The following is a 22,342-nucleotide window of genomic DNA, read 5'->3' as shown; positions in this document are numbered from 1 at the left end:
GCATTTTCTACCTTTTGTAACATCTTCGACTTTCAAGTTTACCTAAGGGCTCGGTGGATCCAAGGCCGGAGTCAGCAGCAGAACCAGCAACTTCGGCACCCGAGTTCGATTCAGCGGGTGACTCTCGTATCCTTGATGCCGCCGCCAAGAGAAAAAGGCCCTCGGACAAAGGGCAGAAACCGAAGAAAAGGGCGAGGAGCGTCGTTAGGACTTTAAGGGACGAAGCAGATCCCGAGCTCCTCGTTCGGAGGATCAGCGAGGCCTCTTCCATGGCTCCCATTCCGGAGGAGGATATCAGCGTGTCACCACTTCCTTCAGCCGGGGAAGGACCTTCGGCTCTTGCATTACGCACAGGTGGGGAAGAAATTCATTACCCGGCTCCTTTAAGGTCGATTGAATTCGTTGATATTTCAGGTGATGCTTCTTCTGAAGAAACCCCTCTGCAAAGGACAAAAAGATCCGGGGAGGCACCTGCTGCCGGAGCCGGTCAAAGGACTGAGCCGGTCCCTGAGACTGAAGCCCCCATGGATGTTGATCTGCTGCCCCACTACGAGACTGCTGCAACTTCGGAGTTACCTGCCTTTGCCGAAGCTGCTGAAGTTCCTCCGAGTTCTCCAACTCCGGCCTCAAGACCGGATGAGTTTGATAATATGTTCTCGGACACTCCTCCGGCTACCGGCCAAGCTGCTGGATTCAGACATCTCCCAATCCCTCGAGCCACGAGGGCGGCTAGTCGGACCACCAAGTCTGGGGCCAGGGACAGCTTGGTGCGCACCTTTCCGGCCCCAAGTGTGGAACCGAGGAGGACAAGATCAGCTACGATCACCGTTCCCGAGGATTGTAGCTTTCTTTCTCGCCCGGTGGGTATGGCAAGCTATCTGAGGCCCCTTGTCTAGGACTCGGATAAGAGAAAGATGAACGGGGTCCCTTGGCAGTGCCTCATCAATGAGGGTATGCACGCGGGCAACCGGGTAAGTTTATCAGCTATCCTTGTATAATTTCACTGAGAATTTTAGCCTCGTTTGTTCAAGTTTTTGACTTCATTTGAAGAGTGTGGTGCTTGTCAATGAAGCCTTTGTCCGAGCTCAGCAAGAGGTGGACGATCTTAAGGGTCAACTGCATGCCCAAGGCCGAGAGACGGAGAAATTTCAGCACCTTCTGCGGGTGAAGGAGGACGAGCTGAACCGAGCAGTTACTCTTTCCAACCTCCAACCCGAGCTCGATGCAACAAAGGCTGAAAATCATCGATTAAAGGGTGAGCTGGCCGAGATGGTCGAATATAACCGGAGTCTCAAAGCGGACAAGATCGGCCTTAGCCGAGATAACACTCGTCTTTCTTCAAAGCTTGGTAATCTCGAAACCACCATCTCTCAACTCCGGAAGGAGCTGGACTCTGTCAAGTCTGAGGCTACGAGCATGGCCGAGAGGCATCGGCTGCTCGAATCTGAAAGTGCCCGGTATGAAGAGCGTATGAGGGTGTTTGAGGAGAAAGCGGAGAAGAGGGCCCAGGTATGTGCTGACCTAAAAACCGAGCTCGAAGAGATGGTTGATGCTAATGACATTCTCAAGGCTGAGCTCGAGTTGGCTACCCAAATGCAAAATGTCCTTGGAGAGGCTCGGGATGTTCTGGAGCGTGGAGGCCGCCGAGACTAATGCTACTATTGCTGCTGAGTATGAAAAGTGGAAGTCTCGGAGGATCACTCTTGAGCAAGCCGAGCATGGCTTTGCAGATCTTTCGGCCCTAATACTCGAGGCTAAAAGAGTTGAGGAAGAGGCTAAGGGTGCCCTCGGGGCTGAGTCCGACGACTCCAAGCGGACAGTGTCCGAACCCTTCGGAACCAGGCATACCGGATAGATTAGGGGCTTTACTTAACCTTTTATTTTTTTGCCTTTGTAGGAGTCTTTGATGTAAAATCCTTTGTATAAATAGAACATGTATTTTCCTTGATTCTTTATTTTGTTTGAATGTTTGTTATGACTTCCGCCCGAATTGTCGGTCCGTTTTAAGGAGTCATTATTTCTGACTGTGCCTGAATATCGGCTTTTCTCTTCATCCGGTACATTTTGTTCGGGAATTTTTTTTCCCATGGGACTTATCTTATGCTTTGTGAATTCAGACGTCTCCGAATCACGATGGGCGTTTTTAGGGCCGTTATTTTTCGGCTATTTTTTAGGGCCGGTATTTTTCGGCTATTTTTTAGGGACGGTATTTTTCGGACACCTGAGTCTCAGCCTTAGCTAAATTTGACGTAAAAGTCCCCGTTTGTGGGGTTAACGATTTTGGCTCGGTTCGCTATGACCTTGTTGCCTTTGTCGAATTTCGACCGTAGTGCCGGGTATAGGGTATATGAAGTAGTGCCGAAATACGGCGATTATCATCGGGGTAAAGTGTTTTAACCGGAAGACATCCGAGATATCGTTATCCAAACTTTCAATAATTTTTGCATTGCAAGTATTTATATACATGAGAATGAATTTTTTCCTTCTGCCTTTGCCGTAGCAAATACTAAATGGACACGATTCATTCTGATCGTTTGGTCCTTACATCGGAACCTAATGCAGAAGGTCCGGTTCTTGGTTTTTCTATAGCAAATATTGCGTGGACACGATTCATTCTGATCGTTTGGTCCTTACATCGGAACCTAATATTAAAGGTCCGGTTTTGTCTTGTTTGAGGGCGGCCTCCGGTTTCCGCTAACTGGGGTAAACTTCGAAGTGTGTATGATAGTCCCCTAGCGCTTATCCGAGCTGCAAGATCGGGTGAGTGTTATTAAGTCCCCACTCGTTGGGTGTGACCCCGAGTTTCCGGGCGTTTATCTTCGTCTTTGTCGAGTAACACGTTGTACTTGTTGCCTCATTAAAAACCTTGTCGGAAAACCCATTTTGGGACAAAACCTACTAAGGAAAAGAGTGCAACACGTGTTTTCAGGCCTAGATTCTAACTTTATCCGGCACTCGACTTCCTGCAAAAATGAAAGGTTAAATAGAAAAACACGGGGAGTTCATACCTTAGCAGTAGTGTGATCATTTGCCTGTTATCTCGGTTATATTATACGGTCCTTCCCAGTTCGGACCCAATTTTCCTTCGTCAGGATTCTTGGTGTTCAAGGTAACTTTTTGAAGCACCAAGTCCCCAGCTTGGAAATGTTGAGAACTAGCTCTCCGATTGTAGTACCTTTCTATTCTCTGTTTCTGGGCTGCAATACGGACCAACGGGTTTTCATAAAGTTCATCCGTGAAGTCGAGTTTTACGGCCATGGCCTCCTCGTTTGACTCCTCGGTGGTATAGCTGAACCGGAGAGTCGGTTCACCAACTTATACGGGAATAAGGGCTTCAGCCCCGTAGACCAACGAGAAAGAAGTTTCCCCCGTGCTAGATTTCGATGTGGTTCTGTAAGCCCACAATACCTCCGGTAACATTTCCCTCCATAGATACTTTGATGCTTCGAGACTTTTCCTCAGATTTTGGATTATTGTTTTATTCGTGGATTCGGCCTGTCCGTTCGCACATGGGTGGTATGGGGTTGATAAAATTTTCTTGATCTTTAACCCTTCGAGAAAATCACTGACTTTTCTGCCCACGAACTGAGGTCCATTATCACAAGTTATTTCGGTCGGGACGCCGAAACGACAGATGATGTGATCCCATATGAAGTCAATGACTTCCTTCTCTCTGATTTTTTCAAAGGCCTGCGCTTCAACCCATTTGGAGAAATAATCAGTCATAAACAAAATAAAACGAGCTTTACCTAGTGCCCATGGTAATGGACCGACAATGTCCATTCCCCACTTCATGAAAGGCCAAGGTGACACCACCGAATGCAGCAACTCCCCGGGCTGATGAATCATCAGAGCATGTCTCTGACACCCGTCACATTTCCGGACGAAATTTTTCGAATACTCCTCCATCCGGTTCCAGTAGTAACCGGCTCTTATAATTTTTCGGACCAAGGCTTCTGAACCGGAGTGGTTGCCGCAAGTCCCCTCGTGGACTTCTCTTAAAACATACTCCGTTTCTCCGGGACCTAAACACTTGGCCAGGGGTCCGAAGAAAGATCGTCGATATAATTGGCCATCTACCAAGCAGAAACACGCAGCTTTTGTCCTTAGCTACTGGGATTCCTTTGGGTCACTCGGGAGCTTTCCATCTCTTAAGTAATCGACGTACTTGTTGCGCCAATCCCACGTTAAACCAGTTGTGTTTATTTCGACATACCCGTTCTCTATCGCCGTATTCATCAAGCGCACCGTAGTACCGGGGTTAATTTCTCCCCCTTCGAGCGAAGATACCAAATTGGCCAATGCATCGGCTTCGCTGTTCTGTTCCCTCGGTATATGCTGCATGGTCCATTCTTTAAACCGGTGTAGTATCACTTGGGTCTTCTCCAAATACCTTAGCATCCGTTCGTCTTTGACCTCGAAGACGCTATTCACCTGGTTAACGACCAAAAGCGAGTTGCACTTTGCTTCAATTATTTCGGCCCCCATACTCCGTGCTAATTTCAAACCTGTAATCATAGCCTCATACTCAGCTTCATTGTTAGTCAATTTAACAGTTCTAATGGATTGTCGAACGGCATCCCGGCCGGGGTTCTAAGGATGATTCCTAGCCCAGAACCTTTGAGGTTCGAGGCTCCGTTGTTGTGCAGTGACCAAATACCCGTGGCTTCCCCTGAGGTTAGCAGAAGTTCTTTCTCCACCTCGGGGACCATAGCCGGGGCGAAATCCGCTACAAAATCGGTCAAGATCTGGGACTTGATGGCTGTTTTGGGTTTGTATTCGATATCATATCCACTAATTTCTACGGCCCATTTAGTTAGTCTACCCGATAATTCCGGTTTATGTATGACGTTTATTAGGGGGTAAGTAGTCACTACACATATTGGATGGCATTGAAAGTAGGGCTTGAGTTTTCTAAAAGCACTTACCAATGCCAATGCCAATTTTTCCAAGTGGGGATAACGGGTCTCCGCATCCCCCAAAGTTTTACTTACATAATAAATAGGGAATTGCGTACCTGATTCATCTCGGACCAAAATTCCACTTACCGCTATCTCGGAGACAGCAAGGTAGAGAAAAAGCCGCTCGTCCGCTTTTGGTGTGTGCAGCAGCGGTGGGCTGGACAAGTATCTTTTTAATTCTTGTAAAGCTCTTTGACACTCCGGTGTCCAAACGAAGTCGTTCTTCTTCCTCAGTAAGGAGAAGAAGCGGTGACTCTTGTCCGTGGACCTCGATATGAAACGACTTAGCGCCGCTATCCTTCCGGTGAGCCTCTGCACTCCTTTAACGTTATTCACTACCTCGATAATCTCAATGGCCTTGATTTTATCCGGGTTGATTTCAATACCCCGGTTTGACACCATGAAACCCAAAAATTTACCGGACCGGACGCCGAAGGTACATTTCTCCGGGTTGAGCTTCATATTATACTTGCGGAGTACATCGAAGGTTTCCTGCAAATGCATTAAATGGTCCTCTGTTTCTAGGAACTTAACAACCATGTCGTCAATATAAATTTCTATTGTTTTCCCTATTTGTTCTTCGAACATTCCATTAACTAGGCGTTGGTAAGTTGCACCGGCATTTTTTAGTCCAAAAGGCATGACATTATAACAGTAAGTCCCACATCGGGTAACAAAGGATGTCTTCTCTTGATCCTCCGGGTGCATCCGAATTTGGTTATACCCGGAGTAGTCATCGAGAAAACTTAACATCTCATGCCCGGCCGTCGCATCGATCATTCTATCGATGTGAGGCAACGGAAATGAATCCTTCGGGCATGCTTTGTTTAGATCCTTGTAATCAACACACATTAGAAATTTATTACCTTTCTCCGGCACCACTACTACGTTAGCTAGCCAGTCCGGGTACTTTACCTCCCGGATAGAGCCTATGTTCAAAATCTTTGTTACCTCATCTTTTACGAAGGCGTGTTTTGCTTCTGCCATGGGCCTTCTCTTCTGCTTTACCGGGGGAAACCTCCCGTCCAAACTGAGCTTGTGAGTTGTTACTCCCGGTGGTATACCTGTCATATCTATGTGGGACCATGCAAAGCAATCGGCATTAGCTCGAAGAAATTCAATTAACTTGTTCCTGAGCTCCGAGGTTAACCCCGTGCCCAGGTATACCTTTCTGTCCGGTAAATATTCGAACAAGATGATCTGCTCCAGCTCCTCCACTGTTGACTTGGTTGCATCCGAGTCATCTGGCATGACGAATGATCTGGGTACACCAAAATCATCCTCTTCAGACCCCGGATCTGACCCCTACTGCTTTGATTGCTATTTGGTGTCCTTTTCTCCGGTTGAACCTTCTTCCTTTTGACCCAATTTTTTGGGCTGAGGTGTCACTTCCTCGACCACGAACATCTCCCTTGCAGCGGGTTGTTCACCTCGGATGGTTTTTATCCCCTCCGGAGTCGGGAATTTCAGTAGCTGATGTAATGTCGACGGCACGGCCCTCATGCTATGTATCGAGGGTCTACCCAGTAATGCATTATACTTCATATCTCCTTCGATTACATAGAACACCGTTTGCTGGATAGTGCCATCGATGTCTACCGGCAATGAGATCTCCCCCTTTGTGGTTTCGCTCGCCATGTTGAACCCGCTGAGTACCCGAGATACCGGTGCAATCTAATCGAGTAGCCTTAACTGTTCGACCACTCTTCACCGGATGATGTTGGCCGAGCTACCTGAGTCAATCAAAATACGTTTAATTTGAGTTTTAAAGATAAGAATGGAGATTACCAATGCATCATTGTGTGGTTGAATGATGCCTTCTGCGCCCTCGTTGCTGAAAGAGATGGAACCCTCGGGTACGTAATCCCGGCCGCGTTTTTCATGCACAGCAGAGACCTTGGTTCATTTCATCACCGGCCCTCGTGGGGTATCGGTGCCCCCAATTATCATGTTGATTATATGCTGAGGTTCTACTTGGTCGGCCCTTTTAGGGGTCTCCCTTTCCTAGTAGTGACCTTTAGCTCTTTCACTCACCAATTCTCGGAGATGGCCATTCCTCAGTAAACGGGCTACCTCCTCTCTTAACTGGCGACAATCCTCAGTTCTGTGCCCATGGGTTCCATGATATTCACACATCATGTTCGGGTCCCGTTGGCCCGGATCCGACCTTAGAGGTCTCGACCATCTTACATTCGGAATACGGCCAATGGCTGATACGAGGTCCGAGGTATTGACGTTGAAGTTGTACTCTGATATCCTCAGCGAATCTTTGTTGCCGGTAGAGCTTCCGGTATCACTCCTGAATGAGAGACCTCGACTGTTCGACGGGCGCTCGACCCGTTTATCACCCCGATCGGAGAAATGGCTCGGGCCAACCATGGATTTCTCCGACCTGAAGCTTGGTTTCTCTGAACGAGAATATGGTCGATACCTTTTCCTGGATGACCTCGCCTCCGGTTTGAAATTTTTCCTTGGTCTCTCAAAACTTTTGTTCATGTTTACTGGCCCCAGGGGAAGCTCGAGTTGGTCATCCTCCACCCGAATCTTAGACTCGTATCGGTTATGGACATTTTCCCATGTCACAGCCTCGTATTCCGGCAAGCTTTCCTTTAATGTGAACAAAGCCGTCGAGCTCCGAACATTGAGCCCCTTTGTGAAAGCTTATGCAACCCATTCCTCCGAAACTGGGGGGAGCTCCATTCGTTCCCTTTGGAACCGGTTGACAAATTCACGCAGTAACTCATCGTCTCTTTGGGCTATACGGAAAATATCCGCCTTCCGAGCCTGCACCTTTTTGGCTCCGACGTGTGCTTTTATGAACGCATCGGCGAGCATTTCAAAGGAAGTAATTGAATGCTCGGGCAGATGGTCGTACCAAGTCAATGCTCCTTTTGACAGAGTTTCCCCGAAAATTTTCAGCAACACGGATTCGATTTCATCCTCTTCTATATCATTGCCTTTTATAGAGCAGGCATATGAGGTCACGTGTTCGTGAGGGTCCGTTGTGCCGTCATATTTTTGGATATCCGGCATTTTGAACCTCTTCGGGATCAGCTTCGGAGCCGCACTTGGAGGAAAAGGCCTTTGGATGTACCTCTTTGAATCCGGCCCTTTCAAAATAGGCGGAGCCCCCGGGATTTGATCTACCCGAGAGTTGTATGTTTCCACCTTTTTTTCGGTCGAGTCTACCCGCTTCGCCAACGTTTCGAGCATTCTCAGAACCACGGTAGATGAACCAGCTCCGGACCCATTGCTTTCAACCATCTGTGCCTCATCTCTTCTGGGTTCAGCAACACCCTTCACCTTCACCGAGGTCATTTTATCTCTTCCGCTTTGCAACTCGGCTATTGCGATTCCCTGTTCGACAATCGCCGCTCTCTTCTCCTGCAACATTTCAAAAATTAAACGTAAGTCAATAATATCATTCGGGGTATCCAGTTCTTTCCGGTCCTGTGTCCGGGACAAAGTAATTGAGTTGTGAGTATTTAAAGGGTCAGTGGCCGACATTCTCCTGGTCCACGGTGTTTTGTCGGTTGAGGCCCTCCCTCGAATTAACGGGGTTAGGGTTAGCGGGGTTTGGTAATCCTCGTGGCCCGCTGCCTTCATTTTCGGCCATGATCTCGTTGTTGTTGATGTGACCAGATTGCCCACTGTTAGCCATTTGGTCAGAGACGTGATAGCCATTTGGTCAGAGACGTGATAGCCAGATAGCCAAAAACATCTTTTGTTGACGTGACCAGATTGGCCACTGTTGGCTGTTCCTCCATTTTTTTCAGAGACGAACAGAAGATGTTTTTGGTTTTGATGGGTAAGGTAGAGATCAAGATCAAAGACCACTATTATCCTGGCCCCACGGTGGGCGCCAAACTGTTTACCCCAAATTTGGATAATCAATTAAATTTGTGAGTAGATATAGGATATGTGGTTAAGCCTCAATCTACTTGATGAAAAAAAAAACGATATATATGGATATGGTATGAAGAGAGCAATAATGATCAGAGATTCGCTATAGAGTTATGTGTCTACTAATATATGAGTATTACTTGATTGGACAAATTTAAGAGATGAATACAACAAATTCGGATCAAAATACGATATTGAGAGAGATTTGTATATATTTTCTAGTACAAAATGTTCTTGATATGAGGAAGCCAACCCCTCAAAAGTAGGGCAATGAGCCCTATTTATAGTATTGCCCCATGGGCTCCATATAACATGAGAAACTAAAAAATAAAGAAAAAACTCTGAAATGGATTAGGTTGGGTTAGGTTGGCCGTACGGTCTGACACCCGTACGATTGGCAGTTGAGCATGGCAGGACGTTATCGACGCGTGGCAATCGCGTAACGGATCTCCCGAACTAACGACCACGATCAAACGGAGGAACGGCCATGATCAACTCGGCTATGAGAAAATCGGACCAAACAATGTTCTTCCCTTTCCTCGGTTCAAGCACTCCTCCGATCCAGAAAGTAAATCTCCATACCGTGTTGATCTGTTTCTTCCCTCGGTCACCGGTCTAACACATATTCGATTTTTACCGTATACATATTTATACTTACAATACATATACATTTGCAAGCTGTTATTTTTTTGAGCGGTTCAAAATGTAATTATCCCATATCTTTTCCCTCTAGCGTACAATCATTTTATTCTGTCATGTTTTTGGTGATGATTAACTTTCGTTTGCTTTGAAAATTCTGTCATGTTGTTGGTGATGTGGACACTGCCATTGATATGTGACTGAAAGCAAGTAATTCTCTCCGTCCCAATTTATGTGAAGACGATTGATTGGGCACGGAGTTTAAGAAATAAAAGAAGACTTTTAAAATTTGTGGTCTAAAATAAATAATAGATATGTGTGTAGCTATAAATCATCTCATTAAGGGTAAAATAGTTTTTTACAGTTAATCGTTACTAAATACAGAAGGATGTCATTATTTTTTGGACCGACTGTAAAGGAAAGTGTGTCACATAAATTGAGAAGAGGGAGTATATTTTATTCAGTTGTTGAAACATTTCTTATGTTACCCTTCTTACATGTGATTATAAAGAAGGCCAACGCAGCTAAACAATGTAATAGAAATCATCCCTTAGCACAACAATTTTAACAGTACTTGTTTGAGAGCCTATGATACCTGATAATAGTTTGCGGAAGTTAAGGTACAGGGGAAAGATACTTGACAGGAAAACAAAAGTAAATTTATTCAATTACTAGTTAATTTATTCAATTAATTGTAACAAAATGAAGTAGAATACACTGCATTCTATGGGAAGCATACCAAAAACAGTAAAGAAACAACAATACAAATGAATGATTTAACTAAAACACAAATGTGGACAGATAATTGATAATCCAACTACATATAATAAAACACAATGTATTGGATATCACATCTCATCCGTATCAATCATGGTTATTACCAGGATTGATTTTCTTTTTGCTGTTCTTGACAAGGGAAACAATATTTTCACCCATCATGGTAGATGTATACGATAAAAACCGGATGAATGTTAAACCGGTAAGACAGAGACCGAAGGAAGAGAGGGAAGAACATTATTTGGTCCGATTTCTCCATAGCCGAGTTGATCGTGGTCATTGGTCCGTTTGATCGTAGCCGTCAGTCCGTTTGATCGTGGCCGTTGGTCCGGGAGATCTGTTGCACGATTGCCACGTGTCGGTACCGTTCTGCCATGTTCAACTGCCAATCGTACGGGTGTCAAACCGTACGGCCAACCTAATCCATTTCAGAGTTTTTTCTTTATTTTTTAGGGGCCTCATGTTTATGAAGCCCATGGGGCAATACTATAAATAGGGGTCATTGCCCCACTTTTAGGGGGTTGACTTCCTCATATCAAGAACATCTTGTACTAGAAAATATATACAAATCTCTCTCTCAATATCATATTTTGGTCCGGATTCATTGTGTTCATCTCTTAGATTTGTTCAATTAAGTGATACTCATATATTAATAGATACATTGATCTATAGCGAATTTCAGATCATTATTTCTCTCTTCATATCATATCTATACATACCTTTTTCCACCAAATAGATTGGGGCTTAACCACACATCCTATACCTACTCACAAATTTAATTGATTATCCAAATTTGGTCACACAGTTTGGCGCCCACCGTGGGGCTAGGATAATAGTGGTCTTCGATCTTGATCTATATCTTATCCATCAAAATAAAAAACATCTTCTGTTCGTCTCTGAAAAAATGACCAAATGGCTAACAGTGGGCAATCTGGTCACGTCAACAACAACGAGATCGTGGCCGAAAATGAAAGCAGCGGGCCACGAGGATTACCAAACCCCGCTGACCCTAACCCCGTTAATTCGAGGGAGGGCCTCAACCAACAAAACACCGTGGACCAGGAGAATGCCGCCCAGCCGGCCACTGACCCTTTAAATACTCACAATTCAATTACTTTGTCCCGGACACAGGGTCGGAAAGAGCCGGATACCCCGAATGGTAATATTGACTTACGTTTAATTTTTGAAATGTTGCAGGAACAGAGAGCGGCGATTTCCGAACAGGGAATCGCAATAGCCCAGTTGCAAAACGGAAGAGATAAAACGACCCCGGAGAAGGCGAAGGGTGTTGCTGAACACGGAAGAGATGAGGCACGGATGGTTAAAAGAAATGGGTCCGGAGCTGGTTCATCCACCGAGGTTCTGAGAATACTCGAAACGTTGGCGATGCGGGTACACTCGACCGAAAAAAGGGTGGAAACATACAACTCTCGGGTGGATCAAATCCCGGGGGCTCCGCCTATTTTGAAAGGGCTGAATTCAAAGAGGTACATCCAAAGGCCCTTTCCTCCGAGTGCGGCTCCGAAATTTATCCCGAAGAGGTTAAAAATGCCAGATATCCAAAAATATGACGGCACAACGGACCCTCACGAACACGTGACCTCATACGCCTGCGCTATAAAAGGCAATGATATGGAGTAAGATGAAATTGAATCCGTGTTGCTGAAAAAGTTCGGGAAAACTCTGTCAAAAGGAGCATTGACTTGGTACGACCATCTGCTCGAGCATTCAATCACTTCTTTCGAAATGCACGCTGATGCTTTCGTAAAAGCGCACGCCGGAGCCAAAAAGGTGCAGGCTTGGAAGGCGGATATTTTCCGTATATTCCAAAGAGATGATGAGTTACTGCGTGAATTTGTCAACCGGTTCCAAAGGGAACGAATGGAGCTCCCCCCGGTTCTGGAGGAATGGGCTGCACAAGCTTTCACAAAGGGGCTCAATGTTCGGAGCTCGACGACTTCGTTCAAATTAAAGGAAAGCTTACTGGAATACGAGGCAGTGACATGGGCAGATGTCCATAACCGATACGAGTTGAAGATTCTGGTGGAGGATGACCAACTCGAGCTTCCCCCGGGGCCAGTAAATATGAACAAAAATTTTGAGAGACCAAGGAAAAATTACGAACCGGAGGCGAGGTCATCGAGGGAAAGGTATCAGTCATATTCCCATTCGGAGAATCCAAGCTTCAGGTCGGAGAAATCCAGGGTTGGCCCGAACCATTTCTCCGGTCGGGGTGATAAACGGGTCGAGCGCCCGTCGAACAGTCGAGGTCTCTCATTCAGGAGTGATGCCGGAAGCTCTGCCGGCTGTTGACACCCAATTTTGTCCCACCTTTCCTCCAAAATACCTATTTTTCGCTTCTAATATTTTGGCAACTTAAAAAAAAATAATTATTTGCATTTTTTACTATAATTAGCTTTTATTAATACCAGCATTTCATTATCCTGTCATTATCTTTTACTACCGTCACTACTACCATTATTATTATTATTATTATTATTATTATTATTATTATTTTGTTATTAGTATTATCATTATTATTACCAGTATTATCATAATTATCATTTCAGCATTTTTTACCATCTTACGCACACGCATCATATTTATCTTCGCATAATTAGATAACAACATTTACTTACTGTTGAATTTCAAATATTATTGCACTGCTATTATGACGGCATATAATTTATTATCCGAGTATTAGTAATTGCACATTTTATATTAAGTAATTTAAATTGGTCTTTTATTTAAATTTAGAGGCCAAGCTATTTCTTGCACTCAGTCCGTATTTCGACTTACCGGACCCCAAATCAAAGCCCGATTAATTCCTAATATTTTTGGACTAGACCATATTTTTGTCCCAAAATTTTAGATCAGTCATTGTCTTAATTCACTAGCCCGTTCTTTAAATACCCAGTCTAAAAATCGACCCGGTCCACAAATGGACCGGGTCCGGCCCATTTTCCATTCAAAAATAAGGGGAAACACTGTTTCCCCTTCAGATGTTTTCCACCAGTGCCGCTCCCCCTCCCCTTCTCTTCTCCTCTTCCTCCCTTTACCCTAATCCCCTCATTTCCTCCTCCGCCGCATACCCCCCCACTTCCACTCTGCTCCACCATACCTTTGTCTCCCCACGCGTCTGACACCCCACCTTCTCCTGTTCCCCACGCTCACCGCTCATCGCCTCACCTCTGACGCCTCCATACCCTGCTCTGACACCACCCATTCCCCTCTGCTCCCTTCTTTTTTCTTCAACCCAAAAAAAAAAAAAAAACCCTATAAATGATCGCGCGGTGAATCGTTTCGGGGAGGGTTTTGGGAGAACCCCCAAAATTTCCTTGCAAAGGAAAATCCCCAAGAACCTGGAAGATTTCTTCGATTCATGAAATCTCCCAAGAACGAGTTGTTTAATCGCAGAAATCCCCTTTTTAAAAATAAGCTTTTAGCCGCACAACATTCCCCTGAAAATATTAGCCCACTTTCTTTAAAAAATATTCGAAACATCGAATCATCCCTTTTTATTCCCATTTTTTGCTCTGGTTACTGTTTCGCATCCGAGTCTACGCAAACTCGGAGATTCGAAGTGTTTCGAGGTATATCGGAAGCTCGAGTCCCACTTCGCTGCACCCGAAGAAGGTAATACACCCTCTGTTAGTTATTCTTTAGTAAATGTTCGAATGCTTAAACTACTTATGTGATTCGTTGGATCAGTTATGATTTATGTTCCTATTTGTGTTCACTTTAGTTGTATTATGCATGCTTTAGCTTAATTTAATCCTGTGCCTAATTCTGTAATCATCCAGTCCTATGTTAGGTACCAATTTGGATTAATCATGTGTTTATTAGGTCCACATTTCTTATTTAGTCTTCATTTGGTTGGTTCCGTATATCAGTTTGTAGCTTGCTAATAATGTGCATGTGCTTACCTTCAGTTTGTTCTGTATGATTCATTCTATGTTTTTTTTTTCGATTAGCCATATGTATTCAGCTTATAGTAGTTTGAGTATAGTTTGCACGCTCAATAATGATTGGACACAGTTTAGTTTGGGTTTATTATTATTCCCTATACTAGTTTAGCAGAGATTCTATTGACATAATTATGTTTACCCAGATGTTTAATGTTTCAATAAAAATGTGAATGCTGTTTCAGTTTGATGCTTCTTTCGCATAAGCATATTTGCCCTTTTATGCTTCTTTAGTTTGTTGGCCTCAGTTTGACTTGTTTTAATTGAATTCGTCTTAAGTGTTGCATTGCCTAGTCTATGTGTTGTTGTGGTTAGAATAGGTTAGTTAACTGCTGTAAAATCTGAGCGTTATTGGTCCTGAATCAGGCTGTTATGTGTATATTAGTCTATTTTCTGCCTACTACTTCCCCAAGCATATGATATAACCCTTTTTTATTTTAATCCAATTCATCATATCCAGTTATATTTTTAGCTCATCGTTTTGCTTGGTCTAGCCTACCATGTTTAGTTACGATGCCCAGTTCTCCGGTTTCTTTGCTTTGAATTAATCTGTAGCATTCACGTTTCCTTGTCACCATGTTGAGCATAGTTCATCTAGCTTAGTTATAGTGTTCAGTTCCATTTCTTCTGTGTTTAACTCATCATGATTAGACATGGTGTTTAATCTCCATGCTCCCTACTATGTTTGTCATCTGTGCCTAACTAGCTTGGCTGCTTTGCCTAATCTATCATTTTGAGCCCATGAAAATTGATCATCCATCCCTGTTTGGATCATCATGTTGGAATCCAGTTAATTAACCCCTTACTTGGTTTGGCCTACTATGTGTGTTTCTTCAGTTTTATTTGGTTTAGTTGCTATGGTGCTTTAGCTTTCTTGTCTATTTGGAAGAATGTGGTATGCTTGTCTAGCTCTTGTGGCTGTCATCAGCAAGTTTATTTATTAAGTATTACTATACTAGTATGAAAAGGCTTTGAAGTGGTAAAATGGGCCTGTATGATTTTGCGAACTTGCCTAATAATTCTGCCATGACTGAACAAGTGTGCAATGTGACATAAAAGGTTAATATGGTTTAAATAGAGAGAGAGACAGTTTGATGTTTAAAATTGTAGATGTGCAACTTGGCTGTCACAATAGGTTTACTGACCTTTGATATAATGTGAAGTTTAGACATCCTGATATGATTAAAAGGATAATATGCTTAAGAGTCTTAAGATGACTTAAATGGATTTAATACTATCTTGGAAATTAAAGGGTTGACATGCCATTGTATCACCTGCCCACTGTTGTATACTCATATGCGAGGCTACATGATTCTTGAGTTCGTTCACAATTTGTAAACCTTTGTTGCTGCCGCGATAAATCATTGTTATGGTTGGCTGTTTTTTTTGTATTCTTCTTTGCTGAAATTTTAAAAAGGATGAGTAAAGTTAACAGAGATGGATTTGAATCTTAAACTCACTGAAAGGGAATTATCTAGCTACTAGGGTCATTTAGAACCTCTGCCTTTCGAAAAACATAGCTGATTCCTTGTCCTTCACCTTTCTTTGATTTATAGCATGTACAAGTTTCTGAATTCATCTATGCATTTTTGATACCATTTTGAATCCAGCTAAGACCTGATATTGCTCTGTTATCACGTCAGAATAATCGAATTTGTATGCTTCCTGCCATCCTGTGACATGTTTGATTTATTTAAGTGAGAGGTCCTAAACTGAGTGTTTGATTTGTTTGACTGAGGTCCCTTTCCCCTATCTTTCTATGACAATCCCCTATTCTGCTTTTGTTTAGTTTCAGTTAAATAAGGTCAAAAAATGCTTTATGTTAAACCTCAAGCCCGTAGCTATGCTCTGTCCGGTATGCTCCTACGTGAGATTATATGATTCATAAGTTTATTTACAATCTGTAAACCTTTGCTTGCCGCTGCTGTTGTGTAGAATCTCTACCTTAGCACGTTTTTGTAATTGATTTCTGCGATATTCAGTGACTGTCGTATGGTTGATTGATCGGGATATACTCAGATATACATAGTATATATATGAGTCACTAATCTGTTCTTTCCTTTAAATTTACATTGTATATGTCTAGTCTTATTTATTTATTTATTTATTTATTATGTACTAATCTTTTTCTTTCGTTTTTATGCATGACCACCGCATACGAGTCCAAGAGACTCGTCTCCTTCCGCGCTCGGTTTGGGCTAAGGCCCAACGTGAATTATTCTTCTCCGTGTCCAGCCCAACAGCAGCCCAGAATCATAAATCAAAAAAAAAAGAACACTGCTGGGCCGGCCCAACAGTAGCAGATCAGTCATCCCTCAAAATGGGCTGAGCCTATGTCCGACTGCAGCAGCCCCTTTCTTACAAAAAAATGGGCTGAATCCATCTGAATTATTTCCCCCTTTATTTATTTATGCATTTAATTTGTATTATGCAACTAACTCTTTGTTTGTTTTGTTTTCTTAGTTTAGATAAATCCTAATAAATTAGGAGGTTAGTTTTAGTGATGGGTAGTTAGTTTAAGGAATACTAACAATTAATTTCATAAGTTAATACTATTCTTTTCATGCTTCATTTTATTTGGGATAATTGATTTGCAAAATGGCATGACTATATATTTTAAGTAAAGGGAATCATGTTTTCATTATAGATGTTTCAAAAACGTCACTAATATGCAAGTATAAATTCAACTATATTTTATAGATAACTCTTCAAGTTTGAATCAATCATGCATATTTTTAACTAAGCATAATTAATAAGCAAATTCACTTCCCTTTGAATTCTATTTATAAGCTTAGATTTTCTACATTGCTACATTCACATAAAGTTCAAAATTGCTAAATCTCTTTCTTGAAAGCTATTATTTACAGGCAAAAATTGTTATATTTCCTACAAGTTTTATCTTAAAATGCATTTATTATATTTCATATAAAGTCTTAGCAACATTTTAAGCCTTGTTTAAATAGCATCTAAAATCCTCTTTTATGCAAACCATCTTTTTATAAGTTTTATTGTTAAATTGCATTTGATTTAAAGCCTTAGTTATATTTATGAGTTTTATTTAAAATGACATTCAAAGTCCCTTTTTTTTTATATGAATTTTCATCTTAATTAATTAACCTAAGTTTGGCCGGACAACCGTAGTTAACGGATTCTAAAGGATGCCTAACCCCTTCCCTTTAGGATAATATAGAACCCTTACCTAGAATCATACTGATTAAGCAGACTATTAACGGAGGTTTAGCTAGATTTACCTTAGTTAATATCTAGGTGTCCTAATTCACCGTTAAATTAATTAGGTGGCGACTCCTTAAAATAAAGCAATATAGGAATCTTCAATATGTTGTACTCTATTTGAACCCGGTTAAAATGGGGTATAACAGCTTGGCGATTCCACTGGGGACATTCTAGGTTCTAACCATAACAAACTTAGGTTAATAATTAAATTATTGGATATTTTGTTGTTTTCTTCATGCTTGCTTTTAATGTTGACTTGTTTGTCTCTTTATGTTCTTTTAAGTATTTGCTTTATTATGTGAAATTTTCTATGTAATAATATGTTACTGTTTTTTTAACTGGCATTCCGTTCATATTTCTTCCACTCCTGGAAAACTCACACATATTCACACACTTAAAACGGCTTCGCGGTTCGCGCCCGTGCACTACTAAATTACCCTTTAGTTGGATCGATCTTGTGGATTTAGTCGATCGGCGGTGCAGTCAACGGCCACGGACTTTCCACTCCCAAGTTGTCCGCTTGGGGGAGCCATGTGTCATAGGAAAACAACTCCTAGTTAGCCTAAGATAGAGCTAAGCCAAAACCTTTTAAGGACATGCACGAGCCTAGGAGGCTTAATACCCAAGGTGTATTAAGTCCATTAGTTAACCTCTTCCAAATGTCCGAGTGGGTCTATGACCCCAAGCGACAGTTATCACGTTATGTGCATTGATTTGAAGGATAAACATGTGCGTTATGTGGACCATGTGCTATTTAGGTAGAACTAACCGTTTGTGAACGCAGGTAGCCATAAATCGGTACAACGCGAACATCATGCAAGAATTAGATACAGTTTTAGCTGAGCAAAGAGAGATCTGTGTTAAAGAAGGCATCAAAACGGGAGGAGTTTTGGCTATGTCATACATTATCCAAAATCGACGAAAGATCGGTGAATATATGCAAGCAACCAAGAGGCTCAAGGATGACGAAGGACTTTTCTCATTGTTAATTAGCTTATGAAAGTCAAGTTGTAATAATTTCCTTTGTACCAAGATTTTTAAACTTTGTATGGGTCTTTAATTAATAGCACATTGGGATGATATATAATCGTATATTTTATCCTTCAAATTCGCGTTAGGCCTACCTCTGGCATAAATAGGTCCCTGCATATTAGGACGTCTTATCAATGTTTGTATTATAAACTTTGTAAGGCATTTGCTTGCTAAGTGGTTTACTTGAATTTATTTGCAATATGCTTGCTTTTGAATTTATTTGCGATTATCACCTGATGCCAAGCTCATTACTTAAACTTATTTGCAGGCTCTTATTTGAATTTAGTTATTACTTGATATTTACTAACATCATTTTTATTTCAGAAGAAAAGAAAAATTCATATTTGCTTTGCCGCACAATTGCATATTGTTCACTAATTATTTTGCATCACCTTCACTTCAAAAAAAAAATATAAAAAAAAATAAAAAATAATATTCCGCGGTTAGCGCACTTTAGCCACTCTAGAGCACCTTTAAGATCGTTCGCATTCTTAGCATGACTCCCGACAAATTTCTAATCGTCGGAGGGAATTTCCTAATTTTCGCATACATGAACTAGCCTTGAAAATCCTTAAAGTTAGCTCTTATCATTCCAACTTTGTTTTAATAGGCATTCTCTTATCATTATTTGTTTACTAACTCAAATCTTTTAGTGTCGAACAATTTGTCTCGCATCAAACTGCAAATTCTAGAGCTTTTCGTGTCCTTCTTTTACGGGTATGATCTTCTGTCTCAAACGACGGAACGTTTGACCCGTTAGCTCCATGCCTCGTAGAGTCCATTTGCACTCGGTTTACATCATGGAACTTTTACTTTCCAATTCTATCATCTTCAGCATTTATCGTTTCTTCTATTGGTAGATGTCCAAATTTATTGGTCCAATCTATCAAATGGCACTTCTCGATATTTGTTCGATTTTTGCCATCAAGTTGTTCAAGAATGACTGTTCAAGTACCTTGCTTCTGCGGAGCTTTCGCTGAGTCAATCGCGTCATTCTGGGTCGCTGAAATCTATCTTCGCGCACCCATTAATTTCAATTTTTGGCATGCAAGTCGAAGGACAACCTCATTAGTCTCCTCTCCTTGACATTTTGCAACCCGCCAGTGCTTCGTAACTCTTGGGTATATTACATTCAACTGTCTTTCGCCCGATCAATCATGATCTTCTCTAAGCTAATCTCTTGCATTATTAAAAAAAAAAAATCTTTTTTCACACCACCCGAACTACGTTTGACCTGATTTCCTGTCGGATACAGGATACGTAGGCAGCCTATATAAGGCCCGGTCTTATTTATTACAAATTTTAATATCCCCCAAACGAAGGAGCACGAAACTGGGACAATTTTTGCAACCCAAGACATCTTTTCAAAACGTCCCAAAACTGGGACAATTTTTTTAAAAAAATATGCTGGAATTGGTAAGAATTAACTCGGAACCAAGCTTTGGCGTTCGATATGAGTCAACCTTTTTTTCAAATGGCATGTTCTACTCCAATGTAGTTTTCTTTCTTCCGATTCATTCTCAACCGTCAGAGCTAAATAGCTGATGATTCATTGTCGTCCATTCGTTTCCTTTATATGACTCAAGTCGTCTCTAATCTAGAGCCTGTTTAATTAGATCACTTAAAAAAAAAAAAAAGATATCTATATCTATATATATATATATATATATTGTTTATGAAGGTTTTACTTCATGCACTAACATTTTATTTTGTTTATGAAGTTTTACTTTTCTCTTTAAAAGGTTGTCTGGCATTGAACATTGTTTTGGCTGCGAATCTGCATTAAGGACGAGACTATAATGGTAGAGAGATTTGAAGCTTTCAACACCGGTATGGGTTTGGTGCAAGAACAAAATGATAGCAAGGGAAAGGTGGTTCGAAAAAATATTGTAGTCAATCTGGGAAATACCTTAAGCCATCTTCCTAACACAACCTCAACTTCCAGCTCAATTTGCAACATTTCCTTAGCCATTTCGCCTCACTTAGATCCTACCTATACCATTACACAAATACCTTCAACCTACACTCCCGATCAAGTAGCGATAATTCCTAATCCTCAATTTTCCATAACCACCGCTCAATTCGAGAAAAGTAAGAAAAACGAACTGGCGATATCCCCATACAGGAGGCCTGGAAAGGAAATCAAGTCGCTTTACCATGAAGATTTGGGAAAAAACTCCACAATTTGAGGAACGTCATTAATGAAGAGCTACGTTCAAGGAATTTCCAGATTTTGAAGTATGAAGATTTGTGTGTGCATCCAAACGTTGAGCTTCCGTCAGGGTACAAAATACCTAAGTTTAACACTTTCAATGGGAAGGGAGATCCCGTCGCTCATTTAAAGGACTATTGCAGCAGATTAATTGGTATTGGACATAATGAAGTCGTACGAATGAGATTGTTCATTCAAAGTTTATCAGGATCAGCACTCGCTTGGTACACTAAACAAGATTTTAGCAAATGGCTTACGTGGGAAGATATGACCCGCGAATTTGTAAAGCAATTCGAGTTTAACAATGGAGGCGATCCGCACATAGCCGATTTGCTCAGAGTAAAGAAAACGCCACATGAGTCTTTCCAAGAATATGCCATACGATGGAGGTTAGAAGCTTCAAAAATACATCCTCCATTATCCGAGAGGGAATTGATCTCAACCTTCATCCAAATTCAGGAAAACTTATATTATGATAAGTTGCTCGGAGCTTGTGCACACAACTTCTCTGATTTGATTAGGATTGGTAGAGAACTAGAGAATGCCATTCAAGAAGGGAGAATTACAGATAGCTCAGCAACACAAGCCGTTCACCAAACCTTCCAAGCGGAGATACTAGGAAATCTGCAAAGTCAAATGAAGGAAAACCAATTTGCTTCCACGACTATGCATCAAGCGCAATGCCATAAAAGTCACCAAATTTTTCAATCTTATGCCACTATGCAATGTCCTCGTCAACAAAACTCCCAGCAAGGCTACCAACGACGGTTTTACCAAGCACAATCAAGCTCTCAACATAAAAAGAAGAGGAAATCTTTTTGCTTCACTACTCTAAATGAACCATTGGCAAATATATTTAAGAGGTTGAGCGCTAAGGGTATTCTACAACCAAAGGAGGGATTTATACCTAAGCATCCACCTCCAAACTTTGATTTATCTAAGAGTTGTGCTTATCACTCAAACATTCAAGGACATGACATTGAAGAATGTCCAGCGCTAAGATTTAAGATTCAAAGCATGATTGAAAGTGGCAAGATAAAGCTACAACTAGAGCCTTCAACCGGTAATATTGCAAACACAAAGACAATTGTTGTTAAGGGTGATCCATCGAAACCAGCACCAAGGCATTTGAAAAGAAAGCGTGCAACAAGTCAAGCAGACTGACAGGGACATCATCTCGCCACTTGAGAACATCATTCTCCACATGACCATCTCTAGGAGTAGCTGCTATTTTGTAATATTTTCTAGACTTTAAATGAACTACGGTCGACCTGATTCCTGTTAGTAGCAGGATACGTAGGCGCCCATGTTGGGTCCGGTCTCAATAAATAAAAAATTTCAATTTTCCTCCCATAGTCGAACTGGAGAAATTTTGCAGACGGCTTATCCCAAGTCATATTCACATAATCAGATTTCCGCAATGGCATAGCCACGAGAAGCACAGATTCAAAGCCAAAGCTTCAATGTTCAACGCAAGGCAACCACTTTCTTTTATACTAACAAATTTTCTTTGAGTAATGCAGAACCGATTTTAGCTGCTCCTCAACGATAATGCACGGCATACTAATCTTAGTATCAAGAAAACCTCACGAAAGTCATGAAGCAAAGGGTGATTCAAG

At 41.8% G+C, this 22,342-nt stretch overlaps 1 protein-coding gene across 1 annotated transcript; it reads left to right on the top strand.

Moving 5' to 3' along the window:
* Positions 1–269: 269 nt before the first annotated feature.
* On the top strand, positions 270–21,887 carry LOC132613116 (uncharacterized). Its single transcript, XM_060327167.1, has 4 exons — positions 270–354; positions 415–599; positions 1,051–1,164; positions 20,742–21,887. The coding sequence occupies exons 1-4, from the start codon at positions 270–272 to the stop codon at positions 21,885–21,887; spliced, it is 1,530 nt and encodes a 509-aa protein (XP_060183150.1).
* The last annotated feature ends 455 nt before the right edge of the window (positions 21,888–22,342 follow it).

Source organism: Lycium barbarum, chromosome 10 (genome assembly GCF_019175385.1).
Source record: "Lycium barbarum isolate Lr01 chromosome 10, ASM1917538v2, whole genome shotgun sequence".
Lineage (NCBI taxonomy): Eukaryota > Viridiplantae > Streptophyta > Magnoliopsida > Solanales > Solanaceae > Lycium > Lycium barbarum.
Note: the sequence above shows the minus strand (reverse complement) of the source record. Positions and strands in the feature narration are given on the sequence as shown.

What these genes read in the sequence shown, in the direction of transcription:
- LOC132613116 (XM_060327167.1), top strand. Translation starts at nt 270, where the DNA reads ATGGCTCCCATTCCGGAGGAGGATATCAGCGTGTCACCACTTCCTTCA. An exon ending in GGCTCTTGCATTACGCACAG is followed by an intron (nt 355 to 414) that starts GTGGGGAAGAAA and finishes TTGATATTTCAG; the next exon opens with GTGATGCTTCTTCTGAAGAA. An exon ending in CCTTTGCCGAAGCTGCTGAA is followed by an intron (nt 600 to 1,050) that starts GTTCCTCCGAGT and finishes CTTCATTTGAAG; the next exon opens with AGTGTGGTGCTTGTCAATGA.